The 20371-nt window shown below is 40.6% G+C and overlaps 1 protein-coding gene across 1 annotated transcript in view; it reads left to right on the top strand.

Annotated features, from left to right (window-relative positions):
* Positions 1 to 297: 297 nt before the first annotated feature.
* Positions 298 to 20371, top strand: part of LOC139751130 (uncharacterized) — a 95565-nt gene continuing 75491 nt past the window's right edge. Inside the window, exons 1-2 of the mRNA XM_071666230.1 lie at positions 298 to 561; positions 20021 to 20103. Coding sequence (XP_071522331.1) covers positions 20033 to 20103 — 71 coding nt within the window. The 5' untranslated portion in view covers positions 298 to 561; positions 20021 to 20032. The remainder of the gene's footprint in view (positions 562 to 20020; positions 20104 to 20371) is intronic.

Here is a 20371-nt window from a genome sequence, read left to right as displayed (position 1 = left end):
CATATAATCTATTCTTAATGATGAAGATAATTTGTAACTACGGAGGGACAGGAGACTGTTAATTATAGATTTCTTTAACAAATTGTATTTTTAAGTTGCCATTTCATTTCGCTACGTCTTGAAACTGACCAACATGGAGGTGTGCGCAGGCGCAACTCTCTCGACCAATCAACGTGAAGTAACTTTCTCTTGACCAATCAGCTGCCTCCTGGTGAGCTGTGGACACGTTTTGAAATACGTTGTGACTGGAGGTATCAGGTGAGACGAGAATTATCTACATTGTTTCCATTTATTACGGTTAAAAAAAGCTATTTTCTCTGATGTAGTTGAACCACGGGAGTCGTAACCCTACGGCAGTGTTGTTAATGTTGTGTATTTTTCGTTGTATAAGTGGAAATCTATGATGTTGACATGGGGGCCGTGGGTCCACATGGAGGTTTGTTTATGATGGGAACTTTAAAGATCCCTTGAGGAAGGGCTCGGGTGTGTCTGTGATGGCCATCATATAGTCTGCTTAACTGGTTATACGATGTGTATTGGAATACCTGATATGATACGAAGGTTACTACTCTTGTCGACATTGCCTCAGTGTGTTACTGGCTTGCACTTGGTTTTAGTTGTTTTTGTTAACTTTATTGACTGTCTTGTTATCCTGTGGGCTGCACAAATTATTATCCTTCTCTGGAATTACCTCCGTATGTAAACTTCAGGAGACTGACTGCCAGGATGAGACTAAATGGCTCATCAAACCAATTTTCATATTTGTAATTGTTCATATCCAAACTCACAGTTTTATAAATTGTTGGCCAAACGTGTTGCAAAATAATGATTTACTTTCACTGTTGTTTGTCACATGTTTTTTGTTGCTGTTGTATTTATTTTGTTGTAAGTGTTGCGAGTTGGTGATTAGAGTAGGGCTGAAATGCCTCACCCTTGATAGGTTATTGTGTGGGTTGATCAAATGGCGGCATCATGTCCACATTCTTCACCTTCATTAACTTGGTTTATTATTAAATTTGGTAAACAGTCCAGTTTAGCTCTGCTCCACTCTTGATTTTGAATATAAATTATGCTCTGCTAATCTGGTGTTTGGAGATTATGATAAATATTACAGATTGTGATAATTGGTACTGAAATATATTAAATGTTGACTAAGGCAATACTAGTACATTGTGGGTTTGCTGGGCATGAGATACACAAGTAAAATGTGAAGTGAATATATGAAGACCTCCTTAGCCGTCATGAATTCTCTTAATGCCAAGCAGATGGTCACAGATATCATCAAACAGTTTAAATAGCTAGTGGCCATGTAATCCCCTATGGTAACTAAATGTAATATTAGTATATTTGTATCACATCGGCTACTAGGTAAGATTTGATGAGGAATTTGTAGGATCTGTTGATACAAGTGTAATGCCTTATATTATACATAACCCTCACTCATATTGCTACACTCAGCACAGTTATTGTTCTGTATAATGTTCCAAATAGTGCTGTGTAATTTCTTGTATTCTCAATATTATAGCATTGCAGGACAAAATTATTCCATATCTAAAGCTAATAATGTGAAGCTAAACTGGTGGTTTACCATTTGCAAATATATTAAATATTGTGGGGCACATGGCAATCATAGTGAGGATTATGTGAATAAGGGAAAGTATAGACTAATGTAAAAGTAGGTGAAACCCCAGTAGAAAATGAATATTATTTATAGAAAATTCATGTAACCTTATTTGCTTCCTGTAAACCTTAGTAGAAATATGCTGTCATTAAGGTAGTCAGGTGCTGGGGATCACCTGGCTCTCCGGTCTGTTGTCTGGTTCTGACATGTCATAACAAAATGTAGGGCAATACACTGAAATTCAAGAGAATTGTAATAGGGTTGGCAAAATATACCAGTAATGCTGTAGGAGACCCAATTAGCTAATGAACTTTGTATTAGCAGTTTATTGGTTTTCTTTGTATTATTTTAACTGTTTTGCAATATCCATTCTGGTGCTGGAATAACTTACATTTTAGTTGAAGATGAATTTAACATTGATATATTTATGATATTCCCGCAGTAAAAATGAAGTTAGGTTTTTATAGGTTTTGGTATTGATTGGTGCCAAGCTACCCAGAGTGGCATGGTTGTGCATTTGGCATGATTGCCCAATAAAACTCTACTTCCACACAAAATCAAAACGCCATCATAACTGATATCATTTCAGGTGAGAGACTATGTATACCAGGGTTGGTAGCCCTGGACCAAAGGTGGCACAGGAAGAGATTTGATGCCAGTGATAATTATTTAGAAATGTTAATTTTGCATTATTCATAATTTCATTTTAGTTAGTAGTTGGTAGGCAGCCAATGACCAGGGAGGAATACTATAAGTACTACCTGCCTGGTTATCGGATGGGTTAATGACTGCTGTGTCGTGAGCCAGAACATCATTGGTTGTCAAGTTGCACTCCTCTGACTCGGGTAGCTGTCTTTTCTTTCTGCTTTACCCACATGTGGTCTACTGGCATTCATTCTACAAACCTACAATATATTGTCATACATAACATGACATCTCTGAACTTTTGCTACTCATTCTTCATAACTAAATTTTCATGCAGTGAGCGCTGTGCACAAGCTTTGCTTTTTGGCAAAATGGTAGGAGCTTTAGATAGAAGCTGTTGGCAGGAACATTTAGGTAGAAACATGGGTAGAATTAGTAGGTAGGAGCATTAAGTGGTAGTTGTCAGTGGAACATTAGGTTGGAGTCTCATCAAACACTGTGTTAGAGTTGTGTTTTGCCAGTATCCTGTTAAGGTTGAGGCACTTAAGGCTAAGAAGTGGCAGTGGAGTTTACTAGTTATGGAGGCTACTGCCATGGCCACCCCTTTTAGGGAGGTTTGGTCATTAATAGTCTTCTGAGATGCAGATAGATAGATAGATTTCATTTTTTCATTGTTAGGGTGGTACTTTGAATTTATGCATCAGTATATAAAGTATGGAAACCATAGTAAATGTACTTTGAAAATTTGAATTTTGTTTACTATGGGGAAAAAATGATGGAATGCACTGTGGGTGTTGAGAGGAAGATGCTTACAAATCCTGGTGTGTACGATACAAATGTGTTTATATTTTTCTTCCTTTTTTATGCCACTCAAAGTTGTTTCTTTTAAGTTGTTCTTTAGTGTATAGGGAAACCTAGTGGCATTTACGCTTACTCAGTCATGTTCTTATGCAAATTTAGTAAAAGATGTTGAATATTATGATGAATTTCAAATCCCATGGTTAATTGATTAGACTCTTTAACCCAACACTTGCTCTGCACTTGAAGTTAGCAGAGTGAATTAGAATTTACCCAACTTTGCTATTTTGTCAAATTAACCATTGCATTAATTTTACAGTATAGGCAAAGCTGAAGTAGCACCACTGCCATTCTGTGAAAAATTTGCCTCCTTTATGAACTCGAGAGATAGTCCAAGGAATTTCGGGACTGGGACCATTTAACCTTCTGTCTGATGAAGAATACTGTACTGGCTTTTCCCTCATGTTGCAATCCTTTCAACTAGATAATGGCTGCTCATTCATTCTAGACCCAACTTGTGCCAGTCAGAGACCACCACAGGGATATTGCCGTCAACCTAATAGATCTCGGCCCAGGAAAGCATGGTTCTCAAGGTTGAGCACTGTCAACATTTACAGCAGACTAGCTTTTTCCATGCCCCCAAACTGATGTCGTCTGAAGTAATAGAAGTAATAGTTTTGGCTTACCTTGTCAAGTTTTTCAGAAAGTGTGAAGTGATCTTTCACTCTTCATAGTAATGTGGTAAAGGAGCTAGGTTACTGGGACTGGCTTAAATCTTAGAGGCTATGATCATGGAGTGCAAATGGGAGAGGTATATCATCTTTACTTGTTTTATTATCATACTTGATTGCTTTTTCCTTCATTAGTGAGGTAGCACCAGGAAACAGATGAAAATTGACCCATCCACTTGTAGACTCGTACACATACATATCAATATATGTTGGGGTGAGGAGAGTGGTGAGAGTAAGTGAGCTTGGGAAGGAGACTTGTGTGAGGAAGTACCAGGAGAGACTGAGTACAGAATGGAAAAAGGTGAGAACGAAGGAGGTAAGGGGAGTGGGGGAGGAATGGGATGTATTTAGGGAAGCAGTGATGGCTTGCGCAAAAGATGCTTGTGGCATGAGGGATGAAGAAGTAAGATTATTAGTGAAAGAGGAGAGAGGCATTTGGACAATTTTTGCAGGGAAAAAATGCAAATGAATGGGGGATGTATAAAAGAAAGAGGCAGGAGGTCAAGAGAAAGGTGCAAGAGGTGAAAAAGAGGGCAAATGAGAGTTGGGGTGAGAGAGTATCATTAAATTTTAGGGGGAATAAAAAGATGTTTTGGAAGGAGGTAAATAAAGTGCATAAGACAAGGGAGCAAATGGGAACTTCAGTGAAGGGGGCTAATGGGGAGGTGATAACAAGTAGTGGTGATGTGAGAAGGAGATGTAGTGAGTATTTCGAAGGTTTGTTGAATGTGTTTGATGATAGAGTGGTAGATATAGGGTGTTTTGGTTGAGGTGGTGTGCAAAGTGAGAGGGTTAGGGAAAATGATTTGGTAAACAGAGAAGAGGTAGTAAAAGCTTTGCGGAAAATGAAAGCCGGCAAGGCAGCAGGTTTGGATGGTATTGCAGCGGAATTTATTAAAAAAGGGGGTGATTGTATTGTTGACTGGTTGGTAAGGTTATTTAATGTATGTATGACTCATGGTGAGGTGTCTGAGGATTGGCGGAATGCTTGCATAGTGCCATTGTACAAAGGCAAAGGGGATAAGAGTGAGTGCTCAAATTACAGAGGTATAAGTTTGTTGAGTATTCGTGGGAAATTACATGGGAGGGTATTGATTGAGAGGGTGAAGGCATGTACAGAGCATCAGATTGGGGAAGAGCAGTGTGGTTTCAGAAGTGGTAGATGATGTGTGGATCAGGTGTTTGCTTTGAAGAATGTATGTGAGAAATACTTAGAAAAGCAAATGGATTTGTATGTAGCATTTATGGATCTGGAGAAGGCATATGATAGAGTTGATAGAGATGCTCTGTGGAAGGTATTAAGAATATATGGTGTGGGAGGCAAGTTGCTAGAAGCAGTGAAAAGTTTTTATTGAGGATGTAAGGCATGTGTACATGTAGGAAGAGAGGAAAGTGAATGGTTCCCAGTGAATGTAGGTTTGCGGCAGGGGTGTGTGATGTCTCCATGGTTGTTTAATTTGTTTATGGATGGGGTTGTTAGGTTGTTAGCGACAAAGCAAAAAAAAATATATATATATATATATATATATATATTGCGCTACCTCGCAATACGCGGGAGACAGCGACAAAGTATAAAAAAAAAAAAAAAAAATATATATATATATATATATATATATATATATATATATATATATATATATATATATATATATATATATATATATATATTTTTTTTTCTTTATACTTTGTCGCTGTCTCCCGCGTTTGCGAGGTAGCGCAAGGAAACAGACGAAAGAAATGGCCCAACCCACCCCCATACACATGTATATACGTACGTCCACACACGCAAATATACATACCTACACAGCTTTCCATGGTTTACCCCAGACGCTTCACATGCCTTGATTCAATCCACTGACAGCACGTCAACCCCGGTATACCACATCGCTCCAATTCACTCTATTCCTTGCCCTCCTTTCACCCTCCTGCATGTTCAGGCCCCGATCACACAAAATCTTTTTCACTCCATCTTTCCACCTCCAATTTGGTCTCCCTCTTCTCCTTGCTACCTCCACCTCCGACACATATATCCTCTTGGTCAATCTTTCCTCACTCATCCTCTCCATGTGCCCAAACCACTTCAAAACACCCTCTTCTGCTCTCTCAACCATGCTCTTTTTATTTCCACACATCTCTATTACCCTTACGTTACTCACTCGATCAAACCACCTCACACCACACATTGTCCTCAAACATCTCATTTCCAGCACATCCATCCTCCTGCGCACAACTCTATCCATAGCCCACGCCTCGCAACCATACAACATTGTTGGAACCACTATTCCTTCAAACATACCCATTTTTGCTTTCCGAGATAATGTTCTTGACTTCCACACATTCTTCAAGGCCCCCAGAATTTTCGCCCCCTCCCCCACCCTATGATCCACTTCCGCTTCCATGGTTCCATCCGCTGCCAGATCCACTCCCAGATATCTAAAACACTTCACTTCCTCCAGTTTTTCTCCATTCAAACTCACCTCCCAATTGACTTGACCCTCAACCCTACTGTACCTAATAACATTTACTCTTAACTTTCTTCTTCCACACACTTTACCAAACTCAGTCACCAGCTTCTGCAGTTTCTCACATGAATCAGCCACCAGCGCTGTATCATCAGCGAACAACAACAAGCTCTCTCATCCCCAACAGACTTCATACTTGCCCCTCTTTCCAAAACTCTTGCATTTACCTCCCTAACAACCCCATCCATAAACAAATTAAACAACCATGGAGACATCACACACCCCTGCCGCAAACCTACATTCACTGAGAACCAATCACTTTCCTCTCTTCCTACACGTACACATGCCTTACATCCTCGATAAAAACTTTTCACTGCTTCTAACAACTTTCCTCCCACACCATATATTCTTAATACCTTCCACAGAGCATCTCTATCAACTCTATCATATGCCTTCTCCAGATCCATAAATGCTACATACAAATCCATATATATATATATATATATATATATATATATGTATTTTTTTTCTTTTTTTTTCAAACTATTCGCCATTTCCCGCGTTAGCGAGGTAGCGTTAAGAACTGAGGACTGGGCCATTGAGGGAATATCCTCACCTGGCCCCCTTTTCTGTTCCTTCTTTTGGAAAATTAAAAAAAATTGAGAGGGGAGGATTTCCAGCCCCCCGCCCCCTCCCCTTTTAGTCGCCTTCTACGACACGCAGGGAATACGTGGGAAGTATTCTTTCTCCCCTATCCCCAGGGAATAAATATATATATATATATATATATATATATATATATATATATTTTTTTTTTTTTTTTTTTTTTTTTATACTTTGTCGCTGTCTCCCGCGTTTGCGAGGTAGCGCAAGGAAACAGACGAAAGAAATGGCCCAACCCCCCCCCCATACACATGTACATACACACGTCCACACACGCAAATATACATACCTACACAGCTTTCCATGGTTTACCCCAGACGCTTCACATGCCTTGATTCAATCCACTGACAGCACGTCAACCCCTGTATACCACATCGCTCCAATTCACTCTATTCCTTGTCCTCCTTTCACCCTCCTGCATGTTCAGGCCCCGATCACACAAAATCTTTTTCACTCCATCTTTCCACCTCCAATTTGGTCTCCCTCTTCTCCTCGTTCCCTCCACCTCCGACACATATATCCTCTTGGTCAATCTTTCCTCACTCATTCTCTCCATGTGCCCAAACCATTTCAAAACACCCTCTTCTGCTCTCTCAACCACGCTCTTTTTATTTCCACACATCTCTCTTACCCTTACGTTACTTACTCGATCAAACCACCTCACACCACACATTGTCCTCAAACATCTCATTTCCAGCACATCCATCCTCCTGCGCACAACTCTATCCATAGCCCACGCCTCGCAACCATACAACATTGTTGGAACCACTATTCCTTCAAACATACCCATTTTTGCTTTCCGAGATAATGTTCTCGACTTCCACACATTTTTCAAGGCTCCCAAAATTTTCGCCCCCTCCCCCACCCTATGATCCACTTCCGCTTCCATGGTTCCATCCGCTGACAGATCCACTCCCAGATATCTAAAACACTTCACTTCCTCCAGTTTTTCTCCATTCAAACTCACCTCCCAATTGACTTGACCCTCAACCCTACTGTACCTATATATATATATATATATATATACATATATATATATATATATATATATATATATATATATATATATATACATATATATATATATATATATATATATATATATATATATATATCTTTCATACTATTCGCCATTTCCCGCATTAGCGAGGTAGCGTTAAGAACAGAGGACTGGGCCTTAGAGGGAATATCCTCACCTGACCCCCTTCTCTGTTCCTTCTTTTGGAAAATTAAAAAAAAACCGAGAGGGGAGGATTTCCAGCCACCCGCTCCCTCCCCTTTTAGTCGCCTTCTACGACACGCAGGGAATACGTGGGAAGTATTCTTTGTCCCTTATCCCCAGGGATATATATATATATATATATATATATATATATATATATATATTTTTTTTTTTTTTTTTTTATACTTTGTCGCTGTCTCCCGCGTTTGCGAGGTAGCGCAAGGAAACAGACGAAAGAAATGGCCCAACCCCCCCCATACACATGTACATACACACGTCCACACACACAAATATACATACCTACACAGCTTTCCATGGTTTACCCCGGACGCTTCACATGCCTTGATTCAATCCACTGACAGCACGTCAACCCCTGTATACCACATCGCTCCAATTCACTCTATTCCTTGCCCTCCTTTCACCCTCCTGCATGTTCAGGCCCCGATCACACAAAATCTTTTTCACTCCATCTTTCCACCTCCAATTTGGTCTCCCTCTTCTCCTCGTTCCCTCCACCTCCGACACATATATCCTCTTGGTCAATCTTTCCTCACTCATTCTCTCCATGTGCCCAAACCATTTTAAAACACCCTCTTCTGCTCTCTCAACCACGCTCTTTTTATTTCCACACATCTCTCTTACCCTTACGTTACTTACTCGATCAAACCACCTCACACCACACATTATCCTCAAACATCTCATTTCCAGCACATCCATCCTCCTGCACACAACTCTATCCATAGCCCACGCCTCGCAACCATACAACATTGTTGGAACTACTATTCCTTCAAACATACCCATTTTTGCTTTCCGGGATAATGTTCTCGACTTCCACACATTTTTCAAGGCTCCCAAAATTTTCGCCCCCTCCCCCACCCTATGATCCACTTCCGCTTCCATGGTTCCATCCGCTGACAGATCCACTCCCAGATATCTAAAACACTTCACTTCCTCCAGTTTTTCACCATACAAACTCACCTCCCAATTGACTTGACCCTCAACCCTACTGTACCTAATAACCTTGCTCTTATTCACATTTACTCTTAACTTTCTTCTTCCACACACTTTACCAAACTCAGTCACCAGCTTCTGCAGTTTCTCACATGAATCCGCCACCAGCGCTGTATCATCAGCGAACAACAACTGACTCACTTCCCAAGCTCTCTCATCCCCAACAGACTTCATACTTGCCCCTCTTTCCAAGACTCTTGCATTTACCTCCCTAACAACCCCATCCATAAACAAATTAAACAACCATATATATATATATATATATATATATATATATATATATATATATACATACAAGAACAAAAACGAAGTTATTTACACTATGTACGAACAAGAATTAATTATCTTCCAGCAAGCCTTTCTGGGATGTTTCTGAACTCTCAGTTCGCTGAGTCAATCTGTCTGTTTGGGATGTGATAACTCTCATCACCAAATTTTTTTTCATACCTCCAGAAGCTCCAATGACTTTTGATCACTGAGATACTTTTGGATGAAACTTTTGGTAGATAAAAAGAGAGGAAAAAAGCTTTGTCGAAGTGGTACCACAGTGCTAGTGACTATAAAACTTTTCAACTCTCATGCTACCTTTAAGGTTTGCTGTGAAGGTTGAGGTCTTCATATATCATAATGTGCATAATGAGTGTCCTAAAGCCTGGTAACTGTCCTTGTCTGCCACAACATAATGCAAGCTTCCCTCCTCTGGCTGAGTTTGATGGTTCCCTGTTGCACTATGACTTACAACTACACATGAGTTCATACATAGAAGTTGTTATCATATGTCACTATGTGCTGGTAGCCACAATGGCCATGGTTGTCTTTGGCTAGGAAGACCCTTGACCTCTTCATGGAGCACCATGAATTTCTATAATTAATGATTTAAGTGAGACATTTAATTACAGCACTGAGTTAGAGTGAAGCATAAATCTCTTCAGATTACTTCACTGTTCATATCTCACAGAAAAATCAAGCAAAAGTTTTTGTCAACGAAAACATTACCATTTCATTACTACTGTATACACCTCTGGGAGCAGATTTTCATCCTTCAAATATCAAAGTTTTCCATTTATTACTGTGAAAGGTTTCAATTAAACAATTAAATGGTGTCATAAAAATCTAACTTGTGCTAATAGCTATCAATAACAAACATTATCACAACTAACTCTACACATCTCATTTATAATCTATTCTATGAATGGTAGAAAATGTAGAGGGAATCATCAATTGGGAGGGCTATATAGCCAATTGTATTTTACACAGTTTATGCTAATGAAGAGCAGGTGTTAATGACAGACATAGGGACATTTGCTAAAGATGATAGAACAGAGAGAATGCAGGTTTTATCATGATTCATTAACTTTAGCCTCCAGGTGGTGATGAAAGCAGTGACTCAGCTTGTTAAAACAATCCACAGCAGGTGATGATAAAACTTGATAACCCCTTCCATTGGAAGTGTGGAACCTTGATCACCCCTCTCTACAAGAGGTAATGAAAGAAGATAGTACCAACAGCAGGTTGAGGTGAAAGAACTTGATAACTCTGTCTACAAGAGATAACAAAAGATGACATTACCATCTGCAGGTTATGATTTAAAATCGACATATCACTTCCTGCTGGTGGTGAAACAAGGTCTCCTAGTGGTTAAGCAGATATGATAAGACTACAAGTTGTGGTTGTGATATATATTTTTTTTTTTGCTTTGTCACTGTCTCCCTCGTTTGTGAGGTAGCGCAAGGAAACAGACGAAAGAAATGGCCCAACCCACCCCCATACACATGTATATACATACGTCCACACACGCAAATATACATACACAGCTTTCCATGGTTTACCCCAGACGCTTCACATGCCCTGATTCAATCCACTGACAGCACGTCAACCCCGGTATACCACATCGATCCAATTCACTCTATTCCTTGCCCTCCTTTCACCCTCCTGCATGTTCAGGCCCCGATCACACAAAATCTTTTTCACTCCATCTTTCCACCTCCAATTTCGTCTCCCACTTCTCCTCGTTCCCTCCACCTCCGACACATATATCCTCTTGGTCAATCTTTCCTCACTCGTTCTCTCCATGTGCCCAAACCATTTCAAAACACCCTCTTCTGCTCTCTCAACCACGCTCTTTTTATTTCCACACATCTCTCTTACCCTTACGTTACTTACTCTATCAAACCACCTCACACCACACATTGTCCTCAAACATCTCATTTCCAGCACATCCATCCTCCTGCGCACAACTCTATCCATAGCCCACGCCTCGCAACCATACAACATTGTTGGAACCACTATTCCTTCAAACATACCCATTTTTGCTTTCCGAGATAATGTTCTCGACTTCCACACATTCTTCAAGGCTCCCAGGATTTTCGCCCCCTCCCCCCACCCTATGATCCACTTCCGCTTCCATGGTTCCATCCACTGCCAGATCCACTCCCAGATATCTAAAACTTTACTTCCTCCAGTTTTTCTCCATTCAAACTTACCTCCCAATTGACTTGACCCTCAACCCTACTGTACCAAATTACCTTGCTCTTAGTCACATTTAATCTTAACTTTCTTCTTTCACACACTTTACCAAACTCAGTCACCAGCCTCTGCAGTTTCTCACATGAATCAGCCACCAGCGCTGTATCATCAGCGAACAACAACTGACTCACTTCCCAAGCTCTCTAATCCAGAACAGACTTCATACTTGCCCCTCTTTCCAAAACTCTTGCATTCACCTCCCTAACAACCCCATCCATAAAGAAATTAAACAACCATGGAGACATCACACACCCCTTCCGCAAACTTACATTCACTGAGAACCAATCACTTTCCTCTCTTCCTACACGTACACATGCCTTACTTCCTCGATAAAAACTTTTCACTGCTTCTAACAACTTTCCTCCCACACCATATATTCGTAATACCTTCCACAGAGCATCTCTATCAACTCTATCATATGCCTTCTCCAAATCCATAAATGCTACATACAAATCCATTTGCTTTTCTAAGTATTTCTCACACATTCTTCAAAGCAAACACCTGATCCACACATCCTCTACCACTTCTGAAACCACACTGCTCTTCCCCAATCTGATGCTCTGTACATGCCTTCACCCTCTCAGTCAATACCCTCCCATATAATTTACCAGGAATACTCAACAGACTTATACCTCTGTAATTTGAGCACTCACTCTTATCCCCTTTGCCTTTGTACAATGGCACTATGCATGCATTCCGCCAATCCTCAGGCACCTCACCATGAGTCATACATACATTAAATAACCTTACCAACCAGTCAATAATACAGTTACCCCTTTTTTTAATAAATTCCACTGCAATACCATCCAAACCTGCTGCCTTGCCGGCTTTCATCTTCCGCAAAGCTTTTACTACCTCTTCTCTGTTTACCAAATCATTTTCCCTAACCCTCTCACTTTGCACACCACCTCGACCAAAACACCCTTTATCTGCCACTCTGTCATCAAACACATTCAACAAACCTTCAAAATACTCACTCCATCTCCTTCTCACATCACCACTACTTGTTATCACCTCCCCATTTGCGCCCTTCATATTTGCTCCCTTGTCTTACGCACTTTATTTACCTCCTTCCAGAACATCTTTTTATTCTCTCACCCCAACTCTCATTTGCCCTCTTTTTCACCTCTTGTACCTTTCTCTTGACCTCCAGTCTCTTTCTTTTATATATCTCCCACTCAATTGCATTTTTTCCCTGCAAAAATCGTCCAAATGCCTCTCTCTTCTCTTTCACTAATAATCTTACTTCTTCATCCCACCACTCACTACCCTTTCTAATCAACCCACCTCCCACTCTTGTCATGCCACAAACATCTTTTGCACAATCCATCGCTGATTCCCTAAATATATCCCATTCCTCCCCCACTCCCCTTACTTCCATTGTTCTCACCTTTTTCTATTCTGTACTCAGTCTCTCCTGGTACTTCCTCACACAAGTCTCCTTCCCAAGCTCACTTACTCTCACCACCATCTTCACCCCAACATTCACTCTTCTTTTCTGAAAACCCATACAAATCTTCACCTTAGCCTCCACAAGATAATGATCTGACATCCCTCCAGTTGCACCTCTCAGCACATTAACATCCAAAAGTCTCTCTTTCACGCGCCTGTCAATTAACACGTAATCCAATAACGCTCTCTGGCCATCTCTCCTACTTACATACATATACTTATGTATATCTCGCTTTTTAAACCAGGTATTCCCAATCACCAGTCCTTTTTCAGCACATAAATCTACAAGCTCTTCACCATTTCCATTTACAACACTGAACACCCCATGTATACCAATTATTCCCTCAACTGCCACATTACTCACCTTTGCATTCAAATCACCCATCGCTATAACCCAGTCTCGTGCATCAAAACCACTAACACACTCATTCAGCTGCTCCCAAAACACTTGCCTCTCGTGATCTTTCTTCTCATGCCCAGGTGCATATGCACCAATAATCACCCATCTCTCTCCATCAACTTTCAGTTTTACCCATATTAATCGAGAATTTACTTTCTTACATTCTATCACATACTCCCACAACTCCTGTTTCAGTAGTACTGCTACTCCTTCCCTTGCTCTTGTCCTCTCACTAACCCCTGACTTTACTCCCAAGACATTCCCAAACCACTCTTCCCCTTTACCCTTGAGCTTCGTTTCACTCAGAGCCAAAACATCCAGGTTCCTTTCCTCAAACATACTACCTATCTCTCCTTTTTTCACATCTTGGTTACATCTACACACATTTAGACACCCCAGTCTGAGCCTTCGAGGAGGATGAGCACTCCCTGCGTGACTCCTTCTTCTGTTTCCCATTTTAGAAATTTAAAAAAAATACAAGGAGGGGAGGATATCTGGCCCCCCGCTCCCGTCCCCTCTAGTCGCCTTCTACGACACGCGAGGAATACGTGGGAAGTATTCTTTCACCCCTATCCCCAGGGATAAAATATATATATATATATATATATATATATATATATATATATATATATATATATATATATATACATATATATATATATATATATATATATATATATATATATATATATATATATATATATATATATATATATTTTTTTTTTTGCTTTGTTGCTGTCTCCCGCGTTTGCGAGGTAGCGCAAGGAAACAGACGAAAGAAATGGCCCAACCCACCCCTATTCACATGTATATACATAAGTCCACACACGCAAATATACATACCTACACAGCTTTCCATGGTTTAATCCAGACGCTTCACATGCCCTGATTCAATCCACTGACAGCACGTCAACCCCGGTATACCACATCCATCCAATTCACTCTATTCCTTGCCCTCTTTTCACCCTCCTGCATGTTCAGGCCCCGATCACACAAAATCTTTTTCACTCCATCTTTCCACCTCCAATTTGGTCTCCCACTTCTCCTCGTTCCCTCCACCTCCGACACATATATCCTCTTGGTCAATCTTTCCTCACTCGTTCTCTCCATGTGCCCAAACCATTTCAAAACACCCTCTTCTTCTCTCTCAACCACGCTCTTTTTATTTCCACACATCTCTCTTACCCTTACGTTACTTACTCGATCAAACCACCTCACACCACACATTGTCCTCAAACATCTCATTTCCAGCACATCCATCCTCCTGTGCACAACTCTATCCATAGCCCACGCCTCGCAACCATACAACATTGTTGGAACCACTATTCCTTCAAACATACCCATTTTTGCTTTCCGAGATAATGTTCTCGACTTCCACACATTCTTCAAGGCTCCCAGGATTTTTGCCCCCTCCCCCACCCTATGATCCACTTCCGCTTCCATGGTTCCATCCACTGCCAGATCCACTCCCAGATATCTAAAACACTTTACTTCCTCCAGTTTTTCTCCATTCAAACTTACCTCCCAATTGACTGGACCCTCAACCCTACTGTACCAAATTACCTTGCTCTTATTCACATATACTCTTAACTTTCTTCTTTCACACACTTTACCAAACTCAGTCACCAGCTTCTGCAGTTTCTCACATGAATCAGCCACCAGCGCTGTATCATCAGCGAACAACAACTGACTCGCTTCCCAAGCTCTCTCATCCCCAACAGACTTCATACTTGCCCGTCTTTCCAAAACTCTTGCATTCACCTCCCTAACAACCCCATCCATAAAGAAATTAAACAACCATGGAGACATCACACACCCCTTCCGCAAACTTACATTCACTGAGAACCAATCACTTTCCTCTCTTCCTACACGTACACATGCCTTACATCCTCGATAAAAACTTTTCACTGCTTCTAACAACTTGCCTCCCACACCATATATTCGTAATACCTTCCACAGAGCATCTCTATCAACTCTATCATATGCCTTCTCCAGATCCATAAATGCTACATACAAATCCATTTGCTTTTCTAAGTATTTCTCACATACATTCTTCAAAGCAAACACCTGATCCACACATCCTCTACCACTTCTGAAACCACACTGCTCTTCCCCAATCTGATGCTCTGTACATGCCTTCACCCTCTCAATCAATACCCTCCCATATAATTTACCAGGAATACTCAACAAACTTATACCTCTGTAATTTGAGCACTCACTCTTATCCCCTTTGCCTTTGTACAATGGCACTATGCACGCATTCCGCCAATCCTCAGGCACCTCACCATGAGTCATACATACATTAAATAACCTTACCAACCAGTCAATAATACAGTCACCCCCTTTTTTAATAAATTCCACTGCAATACCATCCAAACCTGCTGCCTTGCCGGCTTTCATCTTCCGCAAAGCTTTTACTACCTCTTCTCTGTTTACCAAATCATTTTCCCTAACCCTCTCACTTTGCACACCACCTCGACCAAAACACCCTATATCTGCCACTCTATCATCAAACACATTTAACAAACCTTCAAAATACTCGCTCCATCTCCTTCTCACATCACCACTACTTGTTATCACCTCCCCATTTGCGCCCTTTACTGAAGTTCCCATTTGCTCCCTTGTCTTACGCACTTTATTTACCTCCTTCCAGAACATCTTTTTATTCTCCCTAAAATTTAATGATATATGTATATATATATATATATATATATATATATATATATATATATATATATATATCTTTCTTTCTTTCAAACTATTCGCCATTTCCCGCGTTAGCGAGGTAGCGTTAAGAACAGAGGACTGGGCCTTGGAGGGAATATCCTCACCTGGCCCCCTTCTCTGTTCCTTCATGCCTTCAATACTGTCCCATACAATTACCTGGTATATTCAACAAACATATGCCTCTCTAGTTTGAATACTCAGCTGTATCCCCTTTGCCCTTGTACAGTGGCACCATGCATGCATTCTGTCAATTCTCAAGCACTTCACCATGATCCATACATACGATGAATATCCTTACTAACCAAACAACACATTCACCCCCTCACCCCTATTTGATAAATTCAAATTCAATACCATCTACTTCCACTGCATTATCGAATTTCATCTTCTGCAAGGCTTTCACCACCTCTTCTGTACCAGACCATCCTCCATGACTCGCTTCACACACCACCTCGACCAAAACACGGTACATCTGCCACTCTATCATCAAACACATTCAACAATCCCTCAGAATACTTATTCCACCCCCACACTCCATAACTACCTGTTATCACTTCTCCCTTTGCCCCCATCACCGATGTTTCCATTTGTTCTGTTGTCTTTCGCACATTATTTACCTCCTTCCAAAACTTCTTTTTATTCTACCTAAAGTTTAATGATACTCTCACCTCAACTTTCCTTTACCCTCTCTTTCAACCCTTGCTCCTTCCTCTTGACCTCCTGCCACTTTTTCTTATACATCTAGTCATTTGAACACTTTCCTTGTAGATCCAGTCCAATTGCCTTTTCTGTAAAACTAGCAACTGAGGTAGGGGAGAAAGAATTTTTGCCTCCATATTTCCGCTTGTCATAGAAGGTGACTACAAGGGGTAGGAGCATGGGGGGCAGGAAACCCTTCCTTTCATTTATTTCAGTTTCTAAAAGAGGAAAAGAGGAGTCAAGCGGGCAAAGCTCATCCTCCCCGAAGGCTCAGATTAGGGTGTCTGAATGTGTGTGGACATTACCAAGATGATAAGAAAGGAGAGGGTACTATATTTGAGGAAAGAAACATGATGTTCTGGCTCTGAGGTAAACTAAGCTCAAGGGTAAAGGAGATTTGGAGGTGTCTTAGGAGTAAAGTCATGTTGATTGGAGGATAGGAGCCAAGGAACGAGTAGCATTAGTCCTGAAGCAGGAATTGCGGGAGTGTGTGATTGGGTGTAAGAAAGTAAATTTTAGATTGGTTTGGGTAAAACTGAATGCGGATGGTGAGTTGGATGATTATTGGTGCTTATACACCTGGTCATGAGAGGCAAGTGCTTTGGGAGCAGTTGAGTGAGTGTGTCAACAGTTTTGGTGATGGGTGATTTAAATGCAAAGGTGAGTAATTGTGGCAGTTGAGGTTATGATTGGTGCACATGGGATATTCAGTGTTGTGAATGGAAATAGAGCTTGTGGATTTGTCTGCTGAAAAGACTGGTGATTGGAAATACCTGGTGAAAAAAGACATGTACACAAGTATATGTATGTGAGTAGGAATGATGGTCAGTGGGCATTATTAGATTACATATTAATTGATAGGCATGTAAAAGAGAGCCTTTTGGATGTAAAGGTGCTGAGAGGGACAGCTGGTGGGACTCTGATCGATGTCTTGTGAAGGTGAAGATTTTTAGAGGTTTTCAAAAGAATATGAGAATATCTGGGAGAAGAGAGTGGTGAGAGTACATGAGCTTGGAAAGGATCCTCTTGTGAGGATGTACCAGGAGAGATTGAGTGTGAAATGGTGAAAGGTGAGAGCAAATGAAGTGAGGGGAGTGGGTGAGGCATGGGATGTATTTAGGGAAGCAGTGATGGCATGTGCAAGAGATGCATGAGGAAGATGGGTGGTGGGCAGATTAGAAAGGGTAATGAGTGGTGGGATGAATATTATCGTCTATGCCTTGAATCTCCTAGAATGCTTGGGTCACAACTTGCATTCCAAAATATCATCCTACTGGCAATATGGAAGCTTCTGTTGCACAATTTTCCTTGAACAAATTTTCTCTCTACCCAGATGTAAGGAGGCAAAAATGAGGGAGACTAAAATGCTACCTTAGAAATACAAAGGTGTGATATACTCAAATAGAGAGAACATTTTAAACTTCAGAGGCCCAAGGATCTTCAACACCTTGCTTCCTATCCTTAGAAACAGAATAGGATGTACAGAGTTTGAATGCACTGGACTAGTACCTACAAAGAGTACCAGACTGGCCAAGCTGTGTGGGTATGTGGGCTGCATCTTCCTACAGGCTGGGCAATCAATGACCCAATTCAGTATCCTGGGCCCAGCCCAAGCTGTTGGGGGTGAGACCCCTAAAAGATTTCACCAGGTATTTATTAGGAGGAATCCCAGACAGTGTCTTTTGTGCCCTGATAACTGTTTAAATATTTATTTATAGTTTTCCCAAGACTTGGTGTTACCCAGGACCTCTTGCCAGATGCTCCTGCAGCCTGAGCCTTCTTTACTTCCAGTAGCAACTTCTTAGTGGAGAAGTTCTTTGATGACACTATACTCCCAAAGAAACGGCATCACCATAGGTGATGTTTCACTAGTAGTGTAACTTCATACAGGCAGACTCCAGTAAAACTCTCTCTTGATTTCCAGCCAGAACTTGTCTAGGAATATATATTAAAATTATATAAGAATAGATAAATGAATAATTTGAACCAAATACATGATCTCTGGCAGACATCTTTCAGCTTCATCTGACTAACTTTTTGGAACCACAATCTTGTCCATCCTTTCTTTCCCCTCCTTAAGCAAAAGTTTATAGCTTCATATGCAATTTCATAGTGACCATTGACCAAGCCTAGCTTAAAAGAGCTACATGTTTGAAATGTGAACCACAAGGCTAACTTATTTCTTTTTACAAAATTTCATGAAACCATTTGGTTATAGGTGTAGTGAATCCACCCTTTGTGGCCGAAATGATTCCTCTTTCAGGAGAGTTTGTAGTGTGCCCCCAATTCACTATTGGAGATAACTGTTCTGCCTTTGGGTTTGGTCTTCTCAAGTGAAAGTTATTCTCTGAATGCCCCTTCATATGGGTATGCTCATGTATTGGAGACATTCTGCAGAAGAGAGATTTGCAGGTTTTGAAATTGATGAAGATTTCTTCAAATGGTGTCCTATGAAAAAAAAATTCCAGGTCTCTCTGCCTAGTCCTATCCCCCCTCTCTCTCGCTCTCTCTCTTGAAAATGATATGACTGCTTTTGTGTCGATTCCTACAACCTGCGAACAAGTTATCTTTTTATGGGTGTAAGTCAGTGGGTTGATGGCAGTCTTTTATTGGCTGAGGGCAGTTTTGGAGTGAGTGAGCAGGCTGTTATGTAGTTAGAAGATAGGAACAGAGATAGTTAGTGATCCCACCATGCAGACAAAGGATTAGAGGGTTCCACCCCTGAAATTCTATGGAGAGAATGTCTCATGCTTGATAGATACTGCCTCAGAAATAAAAGTTTTTTGAAATTTCAAAACTATATTTGTACATCAAATGTAAAAATTGGTACATTGTGGGGTAACAGCGTTGAAGCTGTTGTGCTATTGACAATTCCACATTATTTAGTAATATACACTTAGTAGAATATATTATAATGTGGAGTTGCATGAAATACTGAAAATGATTATAAACATCAAGAGAACTTTTGAGCATCTCACCCATCTTTTGGCAGGACAACATATGCAGCACTGTACCATATCATTATAGATACTGTATTTTTTTACAACCATTTTGATGTTTCAGGTGCGAGATATAATGGAGGATGAAGATTGTGATCATGAACCCACACTAGAGGAGATTATATCATCAGTCCTCAAGACCAAGAGGTTAGTTACGAGAAGTTACTGAATCATCGAGTATTTGTTAGCATTGTATGAAATATGTAGAACATAACCATCTCCATGGCCTGATATTCTTAATTATCTTTTGATCCTTTCATTATCAAGTATATTGTGTTCCAATGTCAGAAGACTTGCAAACCCTCTACCTACAATGAGATATTGTCCCGAGGTATGGCTACTGTGTTGTGCTCTCCATACATGCAACATGTTTTACAGTGTTATTCTTTGCTGCCATGCACAATCGTTGGCTCAT

The sequence above is a fragment of the Panulirus ornatus genome, chromosome 11 (genome assembly GCF_036320965.1).
Source record: "Panulirus ornatus isolate Po-2019 chromosome 11, ASM3632096v1, whole genome shotgun sequence".
Lineage (NCBI taxonomy): Eukaryota > Metazoa > Arthropoda > Malacostraca > Decapoda > Palinuridae > Panulirus > Panulirus ornatus.
This window is presented reverse-complemented; position numbering and strand designations above follow the sequence as displayed.